General features: G+C 51.6%; 1 protein-coding gene across 2 annotated transcripts in view; it reads right to left on the bottom strand.

Moving 5' to 3' along the window:
- Positions 1 to 20,802, bottom strand: part of CSMD2 (CUB and Sushi multiple domains 2) — a 693,739-nt gene that overhangs the window by 276,733 nt on the left and 396,204 nt on the right. For both annotated transcript variants that reach the window (XM_086378081.1, XM_086378078.1), the window contains exons 11-12: positions 18,945 to 19,048; positions 15,551 to 15,663 (exon numbers count right to left, since the gene is read on the bottom strand). In XM_086378081.1, the coding sequence (XP_086234207.1) occupies positions 15,551 to 15,663; positions 18,945 to 19,048 (217 nt within the window). The remainder of the gene's footprint in view (positions 1 to 15,550; positions 15,664 to 18,944; positions 19,049 to 20,802) is intronic.

A 20,802-nucleotide genomic window follows, 5' to 3' on the forward strand; every position in this document is an offset into this window, starting at 1 on the left:
GCTCTTGCTGTCCCTCGTTTCGGGGAAAAGAGGGTCTGCGTGACCAGGCACGAGGCCTGAGGACTCCAGTGCGGGTCAGCTCACCCTCCTCTCATCTCAGGCATGCCCCTGATGGCTCCCTCTGCACACGCCTGAAAGCACAAGCCAACCCTCCTCTGAAGACAGCTCTCCTGCCAGGTCTGGGCAAGCGCAGCCATGGAGGCGCTCCCGGGAAGGTGGCCACTCTGCTGCAGGTCCCGGAGCCCCAGGAGACCTGAAGAAATGGAAGCAGGGTCCCCGAGACAAGTCAGCATGGAGAAGTGAGCAGCAAGGCCCTTCCCTGTGCTGTCCCCAAGCATGCTGTCTCAGGGACACAGGACCTGGGTGAAGACTTTCACTGTGGACCCTCTGAGAGCTGAAGGAAATTACCCACGTGTGAAGACAGAGCTGAACTCACTGTGTGGGAAGGGACCCAGGTGTAAGGCGTCCTGGGGAGGCCCAGGTATGCTGCAGAAGAGGTAAATGTGGGTCTACCTGCCTACACCCCAGACCATACCAGCTAGTCTGGGGGTGTGATCAGCGTGAGAGAACAAGCATCCTGAGGGGGAGGAGGGAAGTCACTCTGCTCTCTCCACTGGGAAGGCCTGGCCCCGTCCACACCCATTCCATTCTGCCTGCTGTCAGTATGATCAGAAGCATAGAATGAGCACCTACTGTGTGCCAGTCTCTGTGCCAGACACTTGGGACCTGGACGTGGGCTCTGGTCTCAAAGACTAAACAGTCCAGACCAGGAAGCTAGTGTTCATGACACAGGGTGCACACAGCTCACACTTGGAAGGTGGGGCTGGAGATGGGGTGTGGGTAGTGAGGCACTAACCTTGGGGGCGAAATTTTAGGGAGCAGCAGGCACTCAGCCAGCTAGACAAACATGATCTCAGTGCAGTGTCTTGATTTTTAGAAAATCAAAATTGATGCCTATAAATCAAATCCAACAGGAAGAGAGATACTAGAACTTTAATAAAAAGACCAGATCTGACTCAGCACTTGATGACTCACCTTGCTCGCCTCATCCTAGTCCTGGGCATCAGAGTCATTTTTGAAATTAAAAAAAAAATTTGGATATTTTACATTCATCTTGGTTTTTAATAACTAGAACAGTAAAATATTGGGCTGGCCAAAAATTTATTCACGCTTCTCCATAAGAGGTTATGGAAAAACCTACATGAATTTTTGGGCAATCCAATATTATTTATTGCTGAGTTCTTTGGTGCCCCCATGGCTCTCTCTTCTCAGCCCAGTCTCAGCCCAGGCATCAGGGGAGACTTCCTGGAGGAGGTGACATCTAAGCTGAGGCCTGAAGTCTGTGCGGGAGCCAATAGGTAAAAAGAACAAGTGGGATTCACTGCAGTAATATTCGCAACAGCCAAGACCTAGAAACAACCTACATGTCCACTGATGGATGAACAGACAAAGAAACTGCGGCATACATGCACACTGGGATGTTTTCAGCCACAAAGAAGGAAATTCTGCCATTTGTGACGTGGATGAACCTTGTGGGCATTATGCTAAGTGAAATAAGTCAGAGAGAGACAAATGCCAGATGATCTCACTTATAAGTGGAATCTAAAAAAATAAAATGAACTCACAGAAACAGAGTAGAATGGTGGTTGTGGGTGGGGGGGAGCAAGCGTGGGAGTGGGGGAACGGGTACAGGTGTTTGAAAGACATGAAATTCCAAATATAAGATGAACAAGTCAGGGGAGGTGCTGCACAGCATGGTGATTCTGGTTAATGACACTGTTGTTGTATTCTTGTAAGTTACTAAGAGAGTAGATCTTAAAAGTCTTCAACACACCACACACACGTTGTAAGGTGATGCGTGATGGGCGTATTAACTAACTTTCCTGTGGTAATCATTTCACAATATATGCACATATTTAATCAACGCGTTGTTCACCTCAAATTGACACAATGTTATGTGTTAATTACATCTCAATAAAGTTGGGAAAAAGAGAAAGGCATTAGTGGGAGGGAGACGAGAGGAAAGACCCTTCCTGTGCTGCAGGAGCCCGAGCAGAGGCACAGAGGTCAGGCTGTTGGCAGGACTGCAACCCCAGCAGGGACGGCAACTCATCACTGTGATCACAATGAATCAGTAGTTCTGACGATGTGCTGGCAGCCTCTCTGAGCATTTTACACATGGTTGACTCCTTTCTTCCTTACAATGCCACTGTGAGCTAGGTACTACCATTCCCATCTTAAAGGTGAGGAAACCAAGGCACAGAGAGGTCATGCAATTACCCAAGGTCATATAGCCTGGAAATGGTGGATCTAAGGTCCAGACCCAGTTTGTATGGTTCCAGGGCTCTTCACCACCACACCACATTGCCTTTCTATAAGCACGAGTACTTTCCACAAGGTGATGAGGCATGAGAGCGGAAGAGGCAGGCAGGGCCAACCCACAGAAGGGCCTGTGCGACCTGCTGATGAGCCTGGACTTCAGAGTGTAGGCAATGGCAGAGGGTGGGGACTCGGGAAAGGGTTTCATTTCACTAGGCATCTCATGATGTGGGTTTTAAACGGTCACCCTGACTGCTGCCTGGAGAATGATCTGGGGGTAGCGATTGTGGAGGCAGGGAGATCACTCACGCATTCAACAAGCATTGGCGCATCTACTTAGGGTGACCCTCGGCACGGGGCACTGGGGCTGGGCAGAGCGTGCAGAGCACAAGGCAGACACAGGTCCTGCTACCTGGAGCTCCCTTTCTAGAGGGAGGCTCCTGATCTCCGGGGGCTGTGTGGAAGTTTAGAAAGGAGTGGCCGCAGGGGAGTGGAAGGAGCTCACTGGTTACTGGCAGGAGGCCGAGTGTGATGACGGCGCCTGCACAGGGTGGGAGAAAGGGACGATGATCCACAAAGAGGAGATGACTCGTGAAGAAAGCATTTCTTCAAAGTGAACAAATAGAGATAAGTCAGGTGGCAACTTATGAGGATTGTAGACTCGAGGGGGCAGTGGAGCAGGGTTTTTAAGGTTGAATAAACTAGGCTGTAATTACATGATGGGGAAGGGGAGAGAGGGAGAGACAGAGATGGAGAATATGACTGAATGAGAGACACTGAATGGTCAGCTGAAATGGACAGTAACAGCGTGAGGTTCTGGAGCAGGCAGGAGGCCCGGGACCAGTGCACGCTGGGGGCTTGCCTTAGAGATCAGGAAGCTCCCCTTCCCTCGTGACGCCAGGAGGGCAGAGGTGACCACAGCGACCTTTCAGGAAGGACAGCAGGAGGCTGAAGGAGCTCTTGTGATGACACAGGCTCTACATTACAAGCGGAGGAGGATGGGTCATGATGTTTGCTGAAGGCGGGGGACCACTCGTGGGGAAAAGGAGGCAGCATTGAGCAGAATGTCTGCCACAATCCCCTGGAGAAGAGGAATCGTGGCTGGACACACAGCCATGGACCCCGGGTCCATGGAGGGGCTCAGCTCGTTTTCAGGGACACCCGTGAGCAGGGCTGTGTGGCTTGTCCCAGAGCCCCCGTATACTGGTTCACATGCACGTGGAGAGAAGGAAGGGCAGTGGGCAGGGAGGTGAGGCTATTGATCGAAGAACAGCTGACGGTTGATACTAGGGGCCGAGGTTGATGGGGGAAGGATGTGAACAGAGTAGGTGGGGGAGGGGATGAGGAATGGAGAAGCCAAGAGAAGGACATGAATGGAGTAGAGGGAGGAGGGGGTGGAGGAGCAGAAGGCACAAGAGGCCTCGGAGCAGCTGAGTGGAATCCAGGTTTCACAGGTGCGAGAGCAAGGTCCTCACCCACAGGAGGTGAGAAGGCTGAGAAACGGAAAAGCAAGTGGCGGCAAGACTCAGGATGGAGAGGAAGAGGCTGGCGACCTGGACGAGGAGGGAGTGAGCAGCAGAGGTGGAGACAGCCGAGGCAAAGCAGAAGGGTGTGCACGTAGGTGGAAGGCACTGGAGAGCAAGCACACGAACCCACCTCTCAAGTGTCAAGTTCACGGGGTCTGCAGACAGGAGCTGCCCGCTCTGGAGAGGGCTCCTAGGAACAGTGATCTCGGGGGAAGTCAGGTTTAAGGGTGCATTTGGTGAAGAGGTCCAAGATATTGAAGAGAGGGAGGTACAGACTACAGAATCAGGATTGGGTGGGGAGTCAGGAAGAACAGAGAGCGTGGCTCGAGAGTGCCTTTCGGAAGACTAGGAGGCTGGGGGCTGGCTTCTGGCCCTCAGACACCCTATGTCTTGATCTAGACTTTCCCTCCAAACCCACGGTCAACCCCGGCTGGAAACACATGGGAACCAAGGCCCCATTGCCCTCCTGCTGGAAAAGGCACGGGAACCTGACCCTCCGGGCAGATGCTGACCAAATCTGGGGTCAGAGCCCAGAACTGAATCCCTAAGTCAAATTCTGACTTGGAGAAGATCATGCATGCAGCTTCCTGTTCTCTGGCTTAATAGAATTCTATTTTATAAGTGTTTATCTGTCTCCCTCCCTCCTTCTGCCAACCAGAAGTGAGCTGGTGAACACCAGATGCGAGCTTCAAAGACCCTCAGAATTCCATCTCCACCTGCGTATTCACTTTCCTTCTTCTCTGCTGTTTTATCCCTGACGTCTGTGATCAACTGTACCATCTTCTCCCCAGGTTTTCCCATTTCTAATACCAAATTGAAATCATCTTTCATGGCAACATCTGTAGAAAAGGAGCTGCGTCTTGCGTCTCTATAAATTCACTACTTGATGAGCTCCAAGAAGGGAGCGCCACACAGAGGGAGAGGGGCGGTGAGTGTGAGCTAGGATTCATGGTCTTTCCAGTGGGGTGGGACGTCATTCATTCCTTCATTGATTCACTGTCCCCTCGGCCTGGGCTACAGTGTCCCCTCCTCCCTGATGTCCCAGGGCCCACTGCTCACGTGACAGACTTCAGCCTAAGATGTCACCTCTTCTGAGCTCTTTCCCTACCCAGGCTTCTGAGATGTCTCCCTTTCCCTTTGCTGTCTTGGCACTCTGGTCTTTTCCTTTGTGCACTGATTTGCAAGTATCTCTCTCTTCATTTCAGTAGTTACTTTTCCAGACACTGCACGTGTAGCAGTGAAAGAAAAAAGCAAAACCCTTCACTTTCCTGGAGCCTACTGTCTGTGGGGCATCAGGAACAAGCAGATTCACATCACAGCCCCTTGGTGCCCCGCTGGCCACCAGGTGGGCTCCTCGTTGCTCCTCTCCCCACCCACTGGAACGTAAGCCCTGCAGAGGCAGGCATGGGTTATGCATTGTTGATCACTTAGTACAGCACCTGGAGCAGAGAGCACGCTGCTCAGTGTGTGAGCACAGCTGATGTGTGTTGCACGGGAACTGTGCCAAATGCCAGGCTCAGTGCTAGCGATGCAGAACTGCCCGACCCACGGCCCCCTGCCCCTGCCCACTCACAGTCAGGTGGGGTTAGACATAGTTAGAGTGTACACGTGGGATGCACCTTATCACACCACCCCTGCAGGTGTAGTAAGGCAGCTCCGACCTCAGCCTGGGGCTGGGAGAAGCGGAAAGACTTCATGGAAGTTTCCCAGGCAGACAGGGGAATCAGCCCTTGCTGACCACTTCCTGTGGTTCCTCTTTGCACCGTCTGCTCTCCACCCCATCCCTCATTGCCTCAGCCCACTTCTCTTTAATTTCTCACCTGGGCATGTCATCAAGCAAAAACTGTTTCCCTGCCCCTCCCCTGGACTCCGTACTCTGCAGAGCAGTGCGAGATCGCTAGAAACAAACATCCGATCATTAGTGTGCCCTGCTCATTGATTCTTCCATGGCTTCCCATAATCCACAGAGGAAAACCCTAACTCCTTGGCACGGCAGGACCTTTGCCAACCCCTCCCACCCTGGCTTCATCTTTGCCATCTTCTACCTTGAGACTTAAACACCATAAAAAGGAACCACCTTCAGGGAGGCAAAATAACACCAGGATGACAAATGAGGGCTCTGAAGTCAGAAAGTCCTGGGTCTGTATCCTGGCTCTGACAGTAAGGAATAGACCTTGGGTACCCTTCCTATCCTCCGTGAGCCCTAGGTTTGTCACCTGTAATATGGAAATGGTAGTAATAACAGCCACCTTGCAGCATTGTTTTGAGGATTAAATGAGTATATGTATATCAGACAACTGTCAAAACGTCCAGCACGTGGCACATAACCAGTAACCAGGAGGGGTTTTCTCAAGGTCATTTCTGGCCTGCTGCTGGCAGATTCCAGCCGGCTCTCACAAGGCTCTAAGTTGGTGCCTGCTGTCCGCTCCTCCTTAATGAACACCCCCGCTTGTCCGTCAGACAAAGAATCTTCTTTCAGTGTCAGCTCAAGTGCTTCCCACTTGGGGATGTGCCCTTGAATCATCCAGGCAGACTTAGCTTGCCCTCCTGCTCTCTCTCTCTGTCACTCCCAGCCCCCCTTGGACAATTTATTTATTTCTTTATTTTGAAGAATGGAAGTTCAATGTGGCAGGAAATGAGGATGAAAAGAGATGAGCCTGGAGAGATGGACTGAGGAGACCATGAAGAGCCCAGATCAGCTCCTTAAAAATCCCACCCCTTCTGCTCTTTGTATCTTTGGAACCAAGCACAGTGCCTTATTCATCCTGAGGGCTCCAGACCCGTTGTTCAACCATAGACTCCTGACAGGTGACCAGGACACCTTAGGTGCTTTAGACGACCTCTGGGCATGCCTGGATCCCATGGGTTTCCTCGGAACCACGTCCTACTCTATGTTTCTCCTGATGATGGGAAGGTCACAAGCGGGCAAGAGGCGGAGCGCACCTGTCTGTGTGTCTCTGGGAATCTGTGCACCGTTCTCTGCACACAGGTGTCACGGATGGAATGGAGGTGTGGGTGGATGTGGTGCGTGACATTCATCCCTCCCACCCCTTCCTCCATCACACTGTCATGGATGTGTTCACAGGCTGAAGGACGTTGGGACACAGGGGTGAATATGGTGAATATGGGTGAAGATAAACATAAAGAATATCCAGATTGCCCCATACTGTTTGCATCAGCCCCAACTGGAGCTTGCCATCTGCAAAACCCCATATATTCAAGGAATATATTTCATTGGCAGACTGTTGTAGTTTAGTTGCTAAGTCATTTCTGACTCTTTGTGATCCCACGGACTGTAGCCCACCAGGCTCCTCTGTTTATGGGATTTCCCAGGGAAGAATACTGGAGTGGGTGGCCATTTCCTCCTCCAGGGGATCTTCCTGACCCAGGGATAGAACCCATGTCTCCTGCATTGGCAGGCAGGTTCTTTACAGGGGCGCCACCAGGGAAGCCTGTGCTGGCAGATTTTTTCCTGCCAAGTTTCAATGGGACAATGCCCTCTGCTGTTTACCACCCTTAGCAGACCTCTGGGTCTGGAGACTGAGGAAGCGTTAAGGGTGTCATGGAAACTCAGTGAGCATCTTAGGACTGTGACCGATGTCATTCCTTGTTGAAACTGGAAAGTCTGGGCCTTTGAACTTATTGGGGTAAAGCAAGAAGAGGGAGAGGTCCTGAAAGTTACAGACCTGGGACTGAAAATGGCCACGTGCTTGGCACTCTGAAAGGAGGAAAAGCGGGGTCCAGAAAGGAGCAGAGTCAAGAAGCTGGGCTGTCGCCCTCAGCCTTCCTTCAAGCTCAGCTCCAACACCATTTTTGCAGGGGCTCCCTGATGCCCCCGCCAGCATTCAGTTCTGGAGAAGGGGATGAAGGCATCGCCTGCAGAGGGCTAGACTTGACCACCTTCTCCCTGCTTGCTCTCAGACTTTATTCTGCGGAGGTTTTAGCTTCAACCCTAGGCTGTTAGCCTGCTAAGTTAGCCTGTTCTCCCTTGGGGATGTCAGATCAACTCCTTTCCACCCTACAAGCAAGTTTTAGTTTCAGACATCAGCTCCTCCAGGGAGCCTTCCCTGATGCCCTCGAGTATTGTTAGTGGCCCCTCCTTGCTACGTCCCATTTCCTCTGACTCTAGTGAAGACAGACTGTGACTTGGGTGAAGGCACAGCTTGTCTTTTTACCCTTGTATCCCCTTGCAGTCTGAACAGTGTCTGTAATATAATAGGTGCCTAGATGATGCTGAACACACAGGTGACCTTATTTCCAACGTGAGTCCCCTGGACTATTTGTCATCCTTCCTACATGATCGCTACCGCCCTGATCCTCCTTATCTCCAGGGTCAATGTCCCAGCTCCTTCCTCCTCTGGGCCAGTCTCCTAGATCCCCCATGAGGCCGCCAGATTCCAGGCTCCAAGTCAGGAAGCAAGGAGACTCCCAGATTGATGCTAAAACTTGTTAGCAAGTTGTATGTAATTTTATAATGTTTCTGGTAAGTGCTAATTGCCTGTTCCTTAAATATTTCTTGTTCTGCTGGGAAGCAGAGCAATTGCAACTGTGAATGTGCTTTCTACAGCTGGCTGCCCTCATGGAGGGGGCCTGAGTTTCCAAGATTCGAGGATGTGGATATCGATGGAGTTGGAGGCTCCTCCCCCACCCTGACCTGGGATTGTGACAAACAGAACAAGAAGAATTTCTGGGAAATAAATCCCTCAACTTTTTCCACCCAGGGGCTTGAACTTTTAATGGGAGGGGATGGTGATACTGTGGTACCACCTGCCTGCCCCAAAGAAGCTTCTCTCTACCTCAACTGGGGCACAAGGGGTATTGATGCTGATGGGGTCAGGTATGCCTGGGGGAGGGTTCTGCCCTCAAATGCCCCACGCCACCTGTGGGAACATTTGTATCCTGCCAACCTCCCATCCCTGGGCCAAGGTGTCCTGTCCTGTGTGGAATTTCCTAAGAGTTGGGATAAAAGGAGGCTAAGGTGGGGTTGGAGGTAATGCTGAAGCTTTGGGCCACGAGTATAGGTTGGAGGGAGAGCTGCAGGACTGGGGAGGCAGCAGAGGGGAGCAGGCTTTTAAGCTGAGTGTTTCCTAAATGCTAGGCCCTATGCTGGTGGCGCAGTGGTAAAGAATCTGCCTGCTGTTGCAGGAGGCGCAAGAGATGAGGGTTCGATTCCTGAGTCAGGAAGATCCCCTGGAGTAAGAAATGGAAACCCACTCCAGTGTTCTTGCCTGGAAAATTCCATGGGCAGAGGAGCCTGGCAGGTTACAGTCCAAGGGGATCGCAAAGAATCGGACATGAGTGGGCTACTGAACACACACACACACACACCCCACACAGGCCCTATGCTGGGGGAGTCCCTGTATGGAGTTCTCTCAAGACTCCTATGTGATGAATGCTTATCAGTCTTCTTCACAGATGAGAAAGCTCAGGCTCAGGGAAGCTGAGGGATTGGCTGAAGATCATACACACAGCCAGTGGCAGAACTCGACTGTAAATTGGGTTTGTCTGACCCCAGAGCCTATGGGGACAGTGGAGAATGTGGGCTCTTGGCACCTGAGTGCTGGGAGGTGGTAAAGCAGGCCAAAGGGAATTGAGTGGGTATAGGGGAAGGGTGCCTGACTGTGCCAGGCCCTGGGCTAGGCCCTGTAGGACTGGATACGTTAATAAACTGTTATCTGCCTAGAATGGGGTTTTATAGGAGCCAGCACTTGGAATTATCATCACAGAGGGCCTATGGATGCCATGTGAATGATTGTGCTTTATCCTGAAAGCAGTGAGAAGTTGTCATCTGGGACTTCCCTGGCAGTCCAGTGTTTAAGAATCTGTCTTGCAATGCAGGAGATGTGGGTTTGACCCTTGGTCAGGGAACTAAGATCCTACATGCCATGGAGCACCTAAGCCTGTGTTCTACAACTACAGAATCCTCAAAGTGCAACGAAAGATTCTGCATAATGCAATGAAGATGCCGTGTGCAGCAACTGAGACCTGATGGAGTCAAATAAGTAAATAAACATTTTTTTAAAAGGGTTTTTTTTTTTCTTTTTCTTTTTTAATGTAGCAGGAAGCATGCAGATTTGGATTCTAGGAAGATCACTGAGCTGCCTGAGGCAGATGGCTGGGGCAGAGGGAGAGGTGACGAAGGCCTCGGCCACATCAGTGACAGAGGAGCCAGGATGCTACAGGAGGAGAATTGGGAGAATCTGGGGACCGAGTCAGAGACGGGAGGAGGAAGTGGAAATGAGGCTGTGTGATGGCGTGGATGGTGGCGGTGGGTATGGAGATGGGGTGAAGGGGGCGTAGGGGTGCGGGTGGAGATGGAGGGCTTGGCTTTGGATGGTGCTAATGGACTGAAAGCTCGTGTCTCCCCAAATTCATATGTTGAAGTTCTAACCCCCAGTGAGGCTATATTTGGAGATGGGGCCTCTAAGGACATAGTAAAGGTTAGACAAGGTCAGAGGGTGGAGACCTGATCTGACAGGATTAGTGTCCTTATGAGAAGAGATAGCAGAGAACTTGCACTCTTCTTCCCAATCCATATGCACATATCCAGGAAAGGCCTTCTGAGGACACAGAGAGAAGGAGTCACCTGCAAGCCAGAAAGACATCTGCAGCCATCTGAAGCCAGCCCGGACCGGAGCCTGCATCGGCTGGTGCCCTGACCTTGAACTTCCAGCCTTCAGAATCGTGAGAAAATAGAGTTCTGTTATTTAGGCTCCCCAGTCTATGGGATTTTGTTACGGCAGCCAGAACAGACCTAAGCCAAGTGTTGGGCTTGAGCTATCCAAGGGGGAAGCTGTGTAAGATGTGTCACAGGTAGACTGATGTCTACTGGGGAGCAGATTTGAAAGTCCCCATTGTTCAGGCTAGGCTGAAGCCATGCGTGTAGATGTGGTCAATGGTGGAAGGTTCTAGAAAGAGGATGAAAGCTGAGGGCCTGAGAAGTGCCTGCCCTGAGGGAACCATGCAGGAGCTGAGAGGGAGCAGCCAGGGAGGAGGAGAGGACCCAGGAAGTTGCAGGCAGAGAGGCCCAAAGGAGATGGAGGGACCAGTCACACCGGGGTTCCAGGGAAGCCGGCCACCCACCTCTTCCACAAAGAAAGGATTGACTCATCATGAAGGTGTGAGACCCTCAAACACAAGGTCAAAGGTGGAAGGACAAGAAGGGAAAAGCAGGCTCATCCCAACATGTAATCCTTTCTGGGCTCTTCTTCCTGCTAGACAAGGTGCCAACTCTTTCTGAAACCTTGACTGAGGCCCTTGGAGACAAGGGTCTGCCTTCTGCCACTTCTGCCTCCACAAGCTTCACCACAGCCACCGTGAACAACTTCCTTCCCAGCTAGCCTAGGGAGTGCAGGGGAGGCAGGGACCCAGGCCCAGGGCTATCTGAGGAAGCACGGGCCTCGGGAGTGCGGGGGAGGCAGGGACCCAGGCCCAGGGCTATCTGAGGAAGCACGGGGCACCTGGGGACAGGCAGGAAGACTTGCATCCCTGTACAGGAGGATGTACCCCGGAGTGGAGGACAGTGGTCATCAGGGCCTCCAGGGCACAGCACCTCTGTGCTCCAGGCAATGTGCCAGGAGCCTTTTGTAATCTCATTTCATAACACTGCACAACAGTGTGATACGGTCGACATTATTGCCTCCATTTCACCAGTGGGGAACCTGAGGCTCAGAGAGACTGTATGACTTGCCTAAGGTCAAACATCTGGGGCTGTGCTGGGATTCACCAGCTCGGGTCCAAGTCCAGAGTCCGTTCTATCTCCACAGAACCTGCTGCCTCTGTACCCAGAACCCGGGTAGCTCCTGTGAGTTAGTGAGGTCTCTAGATGCCCAAACTCTCTTCTCTCTTCCTACTTTGTCATGGTTCTGAGGAGAAGTCCTCCGGCCCACACTTGGTTTGTGATCAGCAGTCACATAGCCTTATGTTTTTAGGTGAAGTCTATGTGCCCCTACTGTAACCTCAGCACCCAGCTTCATACAGGTCACATATCAATCAATACTGAGTGAAATGGACAAATGACCTCATCCAATCTCTACTAACAAGGAACCCAGGCTCACGATCTGTGGCCCACTAGATTAGGGCAGAACTTTGGTTTCCATAAAGATTTTGTAAGGAATTGAAATTCTGCAACTTTGGTATAAGAGGAAAATCATGGGCTTTGAAGCCAGAGAGACCGGGGTCGAATCTCGACTCTGCCAGATCCCACACTTCTGTATGACCCTGGGCAGGTCACTTACCCTCTGAGTCTCTGATTCCTCTTCTATAAAAGAGCAGTCATCATCACAGAGTTGCGATTATGAAATGAGATGAAGTGGTACTTTTCAAACTAGTGCTTAGCCACAAATCCACTTTTAAAAGAGGGCTTAGAGGAGGAGATGGAGGCAGGGTCAGAGGCCTCCCTGCTGGGCATCCCCATCCCAACACGTGAGTGGCCCCCAAGGGATCTCAAGTCTTTGCCTGACACTGTTTGTGCAATGAACATTCAAGGAGACAATGAATGTTCAGCTTCTGGTACATCATAGGCTCTCCACAAATGATGGGCCCCTTTCTTTTAAAATGAAATCACACCAAATGAGCCCAGTTCCCCTTTCTCACATAACAACCCTTCAAATATCTGGACACAGCTCTCAAGTCTCCCCTGAGTCCACTTTTCCCTGAATAAGCATTCAGGGGGCTGTTAACCTTTCTCACTGGGTTTGACTTGAAGTCCTCTCCTTATCCATCTCCAGCTGGGGTCTCCACATCTCTGCCCAATGCTCTGATGCCTGATCAGAATAGAATAAAGAATCACTCCCTGGGATAAATTCTAGTAGCCAATTTTTGAACATTCAAACAGGACTTGCTATTTCTCCCCATTTCATCTTATCCTGGTACTTTAGCCAACTGCTCTACCCTGTCGAGCTCTTTCTGCACGCTGTTTGCTGACTGTAGCGACCATCATCCATCTCAAACTCCTGTGACTTTGGTCTTATTCAAGCCATGAATAAGATATAGAAAGATCTGGGAGTAAGATGGAAAGATCTGGGAAAGTGGATGGTACAGAATCATTCCTCCCCACTTTTGGTAACTGCTAAACATCTACACAACTTCTGAAATGGGGAAACCTAGAAACTCTGAGTCTAAATCCACCCCCATGTCCAAAGAAGTGAGTGGTAGAGCTTGGGCCTGAATCACGGTCTCTTGATTTCTTGCCTGGGCCTCTTTCCTGCATATATAACTTTATGTGCCAGAAGAGCACATTCATTTAACTACGTCTGTACTCACTCTCTGCTGCTGCTGCTGCTGCTAAGTCACTTCAGTCATGTCCAACTCTGTGCGACCCCATAGATGGCAGCCCACCAGGCTCCCCTGTCCCTGGGATTCTCCAGGCAAGAACACTGGAGTGGGTTGCCATTTCCTTCTCCAATGCATGAAAGTGAAAAGTGAAAGTGAAGTCACTCAGTCATGTTTGACTCTTAACGACCCCTGGACTGCAGCCTACCAGGCTCCTCCATCCGTGGGATTTTCCAGGCAAGAGTACTGGACTGGGGAGCCATCGCCTTCTCCGACTCACTCACTAGTTACTCGCTAATCACCTTATAATTTGCAACACTGTCCCCAGTGGCTGTTATTATCTCCATTTCACAGATGAAGAAACAGAGCCCTGGAGAGGCTAGAAAGGGACAGAATCAGGACTTGAACTTACATGTCACCCAGTAGGTGTTCTCTGTCTGCCGGTCTATCTCACTCAGAGGTGTGCATCCTATGCTGAGGACAGTTCCTCTATCATCCTGACCCCGTGGGCATCAAGGTGTGACAGTGTTCCTGCAGGAAATAAGGACTAGCCTCCTGTTATGGGTTGAATCGTGTTCTCCAGAAAAGATGTGTTGAATCCTCACCCCCTGGTGCCTATGTATGTGACCTTCCTTGGAAATAGGGTCTTTGCAGAAGTAATCAAGTTAAGATGGTGAGTCCTCAATCCAGTATGTCTGATGTCCCATGGGAAGAGCAGAGAGACTCACGGGGACGTGCAACATGAGGGGCAGAGATTAGAATGATGCAGATACAAGCTAAGGATCGCTGGCCACCACCAGAAGCCAGGAAGAAGCAAGGAAGGGGTCTACCAGGAATCTCATGGGGAGCATGGCCCTCCTGACACCTTGAGTTCAGACTTCCAGCCTCTAGAACTATGACAGAATAAACTTCTGTTGTTGAAACCATCCAGTTGGTGGTGGTTTGTTAGGCAGCCCTTAGGGGATGAATATGCTCCCTGTGTACCAAGTTTGGTCACAGAGTCCAGTCCTCAGGAAGAGCCCTTAGTCCACAGGAGGTGTGAGGTACCCTGAGTGGAGTGAGAGATCTTTGGAGTTGCTGCCCCTACAGGGTCCTGTGTGGGCTTCTCAGGGGGCTCAGCAGGTAAAGAATCTGCCTGCAATGCAGGGGATGTGGGTTTGATCCCTGGGTTGGGAAGATCCCCTAGAGGAGGGCATGGCAACCTACTCCAGTATTCTTGCTTGGAGAATCCCAAGGACAAGGGGCCTGGCGGGCTATGGTCCGTGGGGTGGCCAAGAATTGGACACGACTGAAGCAACTTAGCATGCATGCACACACGCAGCTGCCCAGGGTCCCCTGGAGAAGGACACCATCTCTGAATGAGGCGGGGAAGGATGCCCCCCTCCCCCGCAACTGCCTCCTGTCTGGTAGCCACCTCGTCATTTTAGACTCACAACTCACTTTCTTGATAAAGCCTTTCCTGATACCCTAGAAAGGATAGCCACCCCTTCTCTGTGCTCCCACTGGCTCTGTTGGCCATGATGATCTTACTTTAATAATAGCTTACTTGTACAGGAAGCTCAGCTCAGTGCTCTGTGATAGCCTAGAGGGTGGGATGGGGGTGGGGTGGGAGGGAGGTTCAAGAGGGAAGGGGATATATGTGTGCATATGGCCGATTCACTTCATTGTACGGCAGAAACTAACACAACACCGTAAAGCAACCATACTGCAAAAAAAGAAAAGATAGCTCATTTGTTAGGTTCTTTACGGTGAAGGTCTCGATCTGCTGCATCTGCTCCCCGAGTGCTAGTCTAGGGTCGGATACCTAACAAGGCCTTCACAAAGACTTGGGGGTGTTGTGATGGGGCTCTTTCTGTGGGGATCTGTGTTGGCAGTCATCTGCATCAGGAGGTTTGACTGTATACAAAGATGAATGATGGCGACAGTATCTCTTGGAGCCCAGATTGCTGTTCCCTTAGTGCCTATTCCCACCAGGAGATGAAGGTCACCTTCGTCTGTACCTGCTCAGGTCACCAGTGGAGTGTGTCTGGCCCTAGCCCCGTGCATACAGTCACTCATCACCATGACAGCCAAATAGGCTAGCTTGGGAAGCTACTGTCTCCAGTCCAGAGATTTCAAAAAGTAAAGCAAGGCTCAGAAAGTTTATGAGGACTTGCAAAGGTCTACACAGGCCAGGTGTGAATCAGGGGTGGAACTGATGTTGTGCCTGGTGCTGTGAGCCAGCACTTTAAGTGACTGGCTCCAGATAACCCTCAAAACAGCCAAGGAGACCCACTGGACCAAGGAGGAGGCTGGAGCTCAGAGAAGTTGAATAACATGTCTAAGGAGAGGAACCTAGTACAAGGCAGAGCCAGGATTCGAACCCAGGGTTTGCTGACTCCAAGCAGACCCCAGGTGTCTGACTCATTGGCTCCCCCACGGCAGTCAGTTACCTTCATAAGAAGCCTTGAAGCCCAAGGAGCTGCCACTGCCATCTGTCTGGAAGAGGAGCCACATTTGATGGTTGGTGCTGACGATGAGATCTGGGACCGACGTACCTGTCAGACTGTCAGGAGAGAGAGATTTAGAGGTGTGAACCCACCGTGGACCCCAACAGAAAGACTGTGTGACGACGGCATCTAAAGGAACATCGAGGAGCCAGGGTCACTCAGGCAAATCCTGGGTCCCCGTGTTGCTGGCTCACGTGCTGGGAGACTCAGGACCGCTCCCCTCTGCACAGGCCGAGCTGCTTCTGCACCGAGACTCCCCTCCCCAGACCCCTGGGCTCAGGGGAGAGATCTGTGTCCTCACTTGCATAGGGAGGGATGGCTGGAGCCAGGTCCAATCAAGTGGGTGTCTACACTCCCGCAACCTCCCATCTTTCTTGTGAACAGGAATGTAGGGAAGACACGGACAGAAACCCATTTCCCCAATCAGAACCCAGCCACTCTTTTTAATGAGGCATCTCTTTCCACTCCAGCATGAGAAAGCGAGGCTTTAAGTGCAGCCCCGACCTTGGGCAACACTCCTTTCGAAAAAACAAGTTTAGACATGGAGAAGATTCTGATTGAACTCGCATTCACCAGGCACCTACCCAAGCCAGATCATTTCCCTTCCATTATCTCATTTAGTGTCCCCACAGCCCAGCGAGGTAGGGGACGTGTTACCCCCATTGTACAGATGAGAAGACGGAGGTACAGAATGGGCAGTGGCTTTCCCAAGGTCGGCCTGCTGGAGAATGGCAGAGTCAGAGTCCATTGCCTAGGCTGGGGTACTCAGAAGAAACCTGACTTCCTTCTTCTGCTGAGACCAGACAAATCTCCAGCACAGATGGGGTGTGGGAGGCTGGGGAGGGGTGGTTAGATGAATGAGCTCTAATCTCTGCTCCACCCTAGGGTTTCAAAGCTTGAGGGGGGCTGAGTTGGTTGCAGAGAGATGATCGGTACAACACAAATGCTGTGGGGATAAAGCAGGGAGAGACTGCCTAGGATACACTGGCCTGGCCCATGTGATATCCCTGGCCTGGGGACCCTGACATTCTGCAATGATGGGGACCTTGAGATTCTGTGTGAGTAAGGAATGACCCCAGGATAGTGGTGAGTAAGGGAGAAGACAGGCTTCTGCTTTTCTTCTGCGTGACCCAATGATGACAACAAAGGAATCATTTTGCATTGTTTCCCTGAAGGTTTTTTAAAAATTTATTTAATTGGAGGACAATCACTTCACAACACTGTGATGGCCCCTGCCACACATCGTTCCTGAAGTTTTGAACTTGACATTGGTCTAAAGAGATCTGAGGGTGGTGGGAGAGTCTCTGGGCTGCTACAGAACTTGCTGGGACCTCATTCAAGCTAGACTGGTGCAGAGACCCGGGTACAAGCCATGGATCTGACATTCGTTTGCTGTGGGACCCTGGGCAAGTGGCTGAGCCTCTCTGCACTTTTTCACTCCATATAAATGAGGGGTTGAATTGTGTGATCCCTCAGTCTTTTCAGCTCTGCTGTTCTAAGATTTTCTCTATGACAAAGCACAGGGGGGCATGAAGGAGACAGAGTGGGATCCTGGCCTCTGGGGTACACTGAGCTGATGTATCACACAGGTCAGCACACCAGGGCAGGTGAGTGGTGGGGACGCACTGAGAAGAGAGGAGGCGTTGAGTGTGAAGGGTAAACTATGTGACAACCTGATGGGGCCACAGAGAATCCAGATATCTGACCAAACACAATTCTGGATATTTCTGTGAGGGTGCTTCTGGATGAGATTAGCATTTAAAGTAGAACTGAGTAAAGCAGATTGCCCTCCCCAATGAAGGTGGGCCTCATCCAATCCGTTGAAGACCTGAATAGACCAAAAAGGTAGACTCTCTCCCAAGTGAAAGAGAATGCTTCTTGCCTGCCTGCATTTCAGCTAGGACACTGTTTGTTCCCGCTCTGCACTTGAACTGAACCTCAGGTTTTCCTGGGTCTTGAGCCTGCTGGCCTTTGCTCTAGAACTCCATCATCAGCTCTGCTGGGTCTCCAGCTTGCTGACTCAGCCTGCAGGTCTTGGGGCTTGTCGGTTCCCATTATCATATAATAAATCCTTTTCTTCATATGTATATCTTATTGGTTGTTTCTTTGGAGAAGCCTGAATCCTGTTGGCTGTTTCTTTGGAGAAGCCTGCTTACTACAGTGGAGAGCAGGCAGTGGGGAGGTTGCCCTTCAGGCTGACATCCCATTCCTTTCTCTCAAGAGATTCCAAATACCAGCCATGTCACCTAACATGCCAGGGGACCTCATTCAACTGCCCTAATAGGATCTTTCCCGGTAGACGTGGGGAAGGTATGAGAAGCACCCAGGACAGAACAGCTTCTGGACAAGCCAGATGTTACCTAATGGCCATTTCTTGCTCAGCATTATGACCAGAGGGTGTTGGCTAGGAGGGTGTATGGTAATAGCACGGGATGCTATCCTTGACCAAAATTGAAAGACACGAACTCAAGTGCTAGTCCTGCCGCCAACCACCTTTGCATCCCTTGGGCCTCAGTTTCTCCACCTGTTAAATGGGATAATAGCACCTTCCTCACAGGGCTCCTGTGGGAATTAAATGAGATAACTGATGTGTCTGGGCACACGGTAGGCACCAAATGTACGTGAAATCTCCCCTCCTTCTTGGCAGGGGAGGTGGACGAGGTCAAGTCTGTCTGTCTGACTCTGGGTCATACACACTGAATAGGAGCATACTCCTGCTTTCAAGTCGGGCTACTCATGGTGGACAGAGGAGTCAAATGGCCCACAATAGCTGAGACCTGGTGTAATGAAACCCAGGACAGCCTGACATTATCCTCTCCCTCGACTAGACCATGTCAACCTAACCTTTCTGGGCTCAGAATATGTGGTCACTATGTCCATGTGGTCCCAATTCCCGGAAACCATCCATCTCCCAGACAGTTCTGAGCATGCGGGGAAATTAGCAAAACACTTCCACTTCCTCTGTTTGCAGTCAGGCCGCCTCAGATGTACGTGGCCTTGAGGAGAAACTCCTGGTGGCAGGAGCAGGGTCTATGTAGACGCACACAGCCAAGTGCAGTCCAGGCATACACGCCAGATCTCTATCACCCTGGCTCCCCTAGAGCCAGGGTACACACCTTCCCTGATCTTTCCTCATGGGAAGTGCTCTGTTTTCCTTGGTAGGAGTAGAGAGAGATGGGAGGATTGCTGCTGAAACCAGCAGTGCTGCAGGACACCTGTCCTGGCCATAGCAAGGTGGCAGGGAGTGTGGCAGGAAGACTCAGCAGGACCATCCCCCTGCCCTCAGCCAAGGCACACGTGCTCCTGCCTTGCCCACCACATGCTCCGCATCACTCACATGTACAGCACCGTTTTCTGGTCCCCGTCCTGCCCGCCGTCCCCGACCGTCAGAGTGTCGTAACCCCTCTCCAGGTCAAACTCCTCGAAGGCCAGCTTGATCACCTGCGGAAGGAGCAGGGATTAGGCAGCAGGCAGGGGCCGCCGGGAGAGCCTTCCTTGGCCTTGAAGACAGCAGGAAGCTCCATGTCCCGCTGCTCAGAGCACCGTGACACCACCCCACGAAACCCTCCGTCCACACTTCCAGGCCACCTTTTAGAGTGGGAACTTGTTTTTCTTCTGGACCACACAGTCTCTGGGGTCCCCTGATGTTTTCCAAAGTGGATTATAGCACATCTGGCCAATTCTGGGGGCTGTCATGGCAACCCCAGGCACATCTGGCCAACTGTGAGATGATTAGACTCTGCCTTCACGCTTTAATGCACAGAAATCCCTGTGGAATTGGTGGCAAATTTTCAGGCCACATGTGGAAGCTCAGCTATGTGGTCCCCGGGGACCTGCAGAAGTTTCTCTCAGCCTCTCCTGTGCCCTCTTTTCTCCATGCACTTTGTCTATTTCTTGAATAAATGAATGTTCCAGGAAAGACATTTCGACAAGATTCTTCTCTCTTACTTGGTTTAGTCCTGCCTGCCACATATATATACTCAAGACCCACCACGTGCCAGCCTAGGAGACAGGGTTTCAGTGGTCAGCATGACATGAGCCCTGCCTTCGGTGAGGGGGGAGAGGGAAAAACAAACTGATAATCACAACCCCAGGTGACAGATGCTACTTGAAGCCTGCAGCTCACCCAGCCTGCGGGGAGGGGAGGAGGGGAGGCTGTTTGTGATGAGGGTGGGGTAGGTCCTGAGAGTTCTGACAGCTCTGGAAGACTGTCAGGTCAAAAGGGGATGCTGGGAGAGGCAGGGGTCAGGTGCAGAAGGCCTGAACTGTGGCTGAGATGGAACATTCCAGAACAAGCGCTCAGGGTCTATCAGTGCACATCTGGAAACTGAACACAGTGGCCGGCTGCCTCACTCCGGGGCACAATGTGATTGGGCCTTCAGTGCAAGGAGGTGACTCAGGAACGTCTGGAACTTGAGAAGGCTGCCTGCGGCCAGGTGCTCATAGTCTCCCCGGCCCGAGACAGCTGCATTCATCCTGAGGGAGCAGCGGCAGGAGAGCTGCCCACAGTGGGTGACGGGACACTAGGTGCTGGAGGAGAACATTGGGCTGGCGGCTTGTGTAGAAACTGACATAAGTGTCACGACCCGGCAGCAGTGACGCCCGGACGGTGAGGATGGTTCCAGGCTTCAGGGGCAGTGAGGTGAGTGATGCAGGAGGGTGATGCAGACGGAAGAGAGAGTCAGGTCCTGGAGTGTTTAGGGTTTTGTGATTGATGGATGTGGGGACTGAAGGAGGGGTGGTTTGGGATGACCTGCATATTCCCGGCTGGGGCAATTGGGGTGGTGGGTGGTGGTGCCATTCACGAAGACAGGACGCTCAGAGTCGCCTCGCCTAAGCATCTCAGCTGGTCCTCTTTCTCTCTGTTTCAGTCTGGTTTCAATCTGATGAAGATCTTCAGTCTCCCCGTAGGGAGGCTGAAAGTGCTTCTTTGTTTTCTCTTCTGCTACTCTAGGAGTAAAGAATTCCCATGGATAGATTTTCCTATGGCTGTGCAGGCTTCTGCTGTCCAAACCAAACAGCATGGCAGAGCCTCACCCCAGGGTGCTCTCAGGGTCCCAGGAAGGAAACCTCTGCTGTGCTTGTGTGTGAGCCCAGTACTGCCTGTGCAGGGCCCTCGGCACCGGGCTTGGGACCCACGGTGAGAAGCTGCAGACAGGACAGGGAGGAGGGGTGGCACTGTCTGGGAGGAGGCC

Source organism: Bos grunniens, chromosome 3 (genome assembly GCF_055505025.1).
Source record: "Bos grunniens cultivar Pamir isolate PY7600 chromosome 3, Bosgru_T2T1.0, whole genome shotgun sequence".
NCBI classification, from domain to species: domain Eukaryota; kingdom Metazoa; phylum Chordata; class Mammalia; order Artiodactyla; family Bovidae; genus Bos; species Bos grunniens.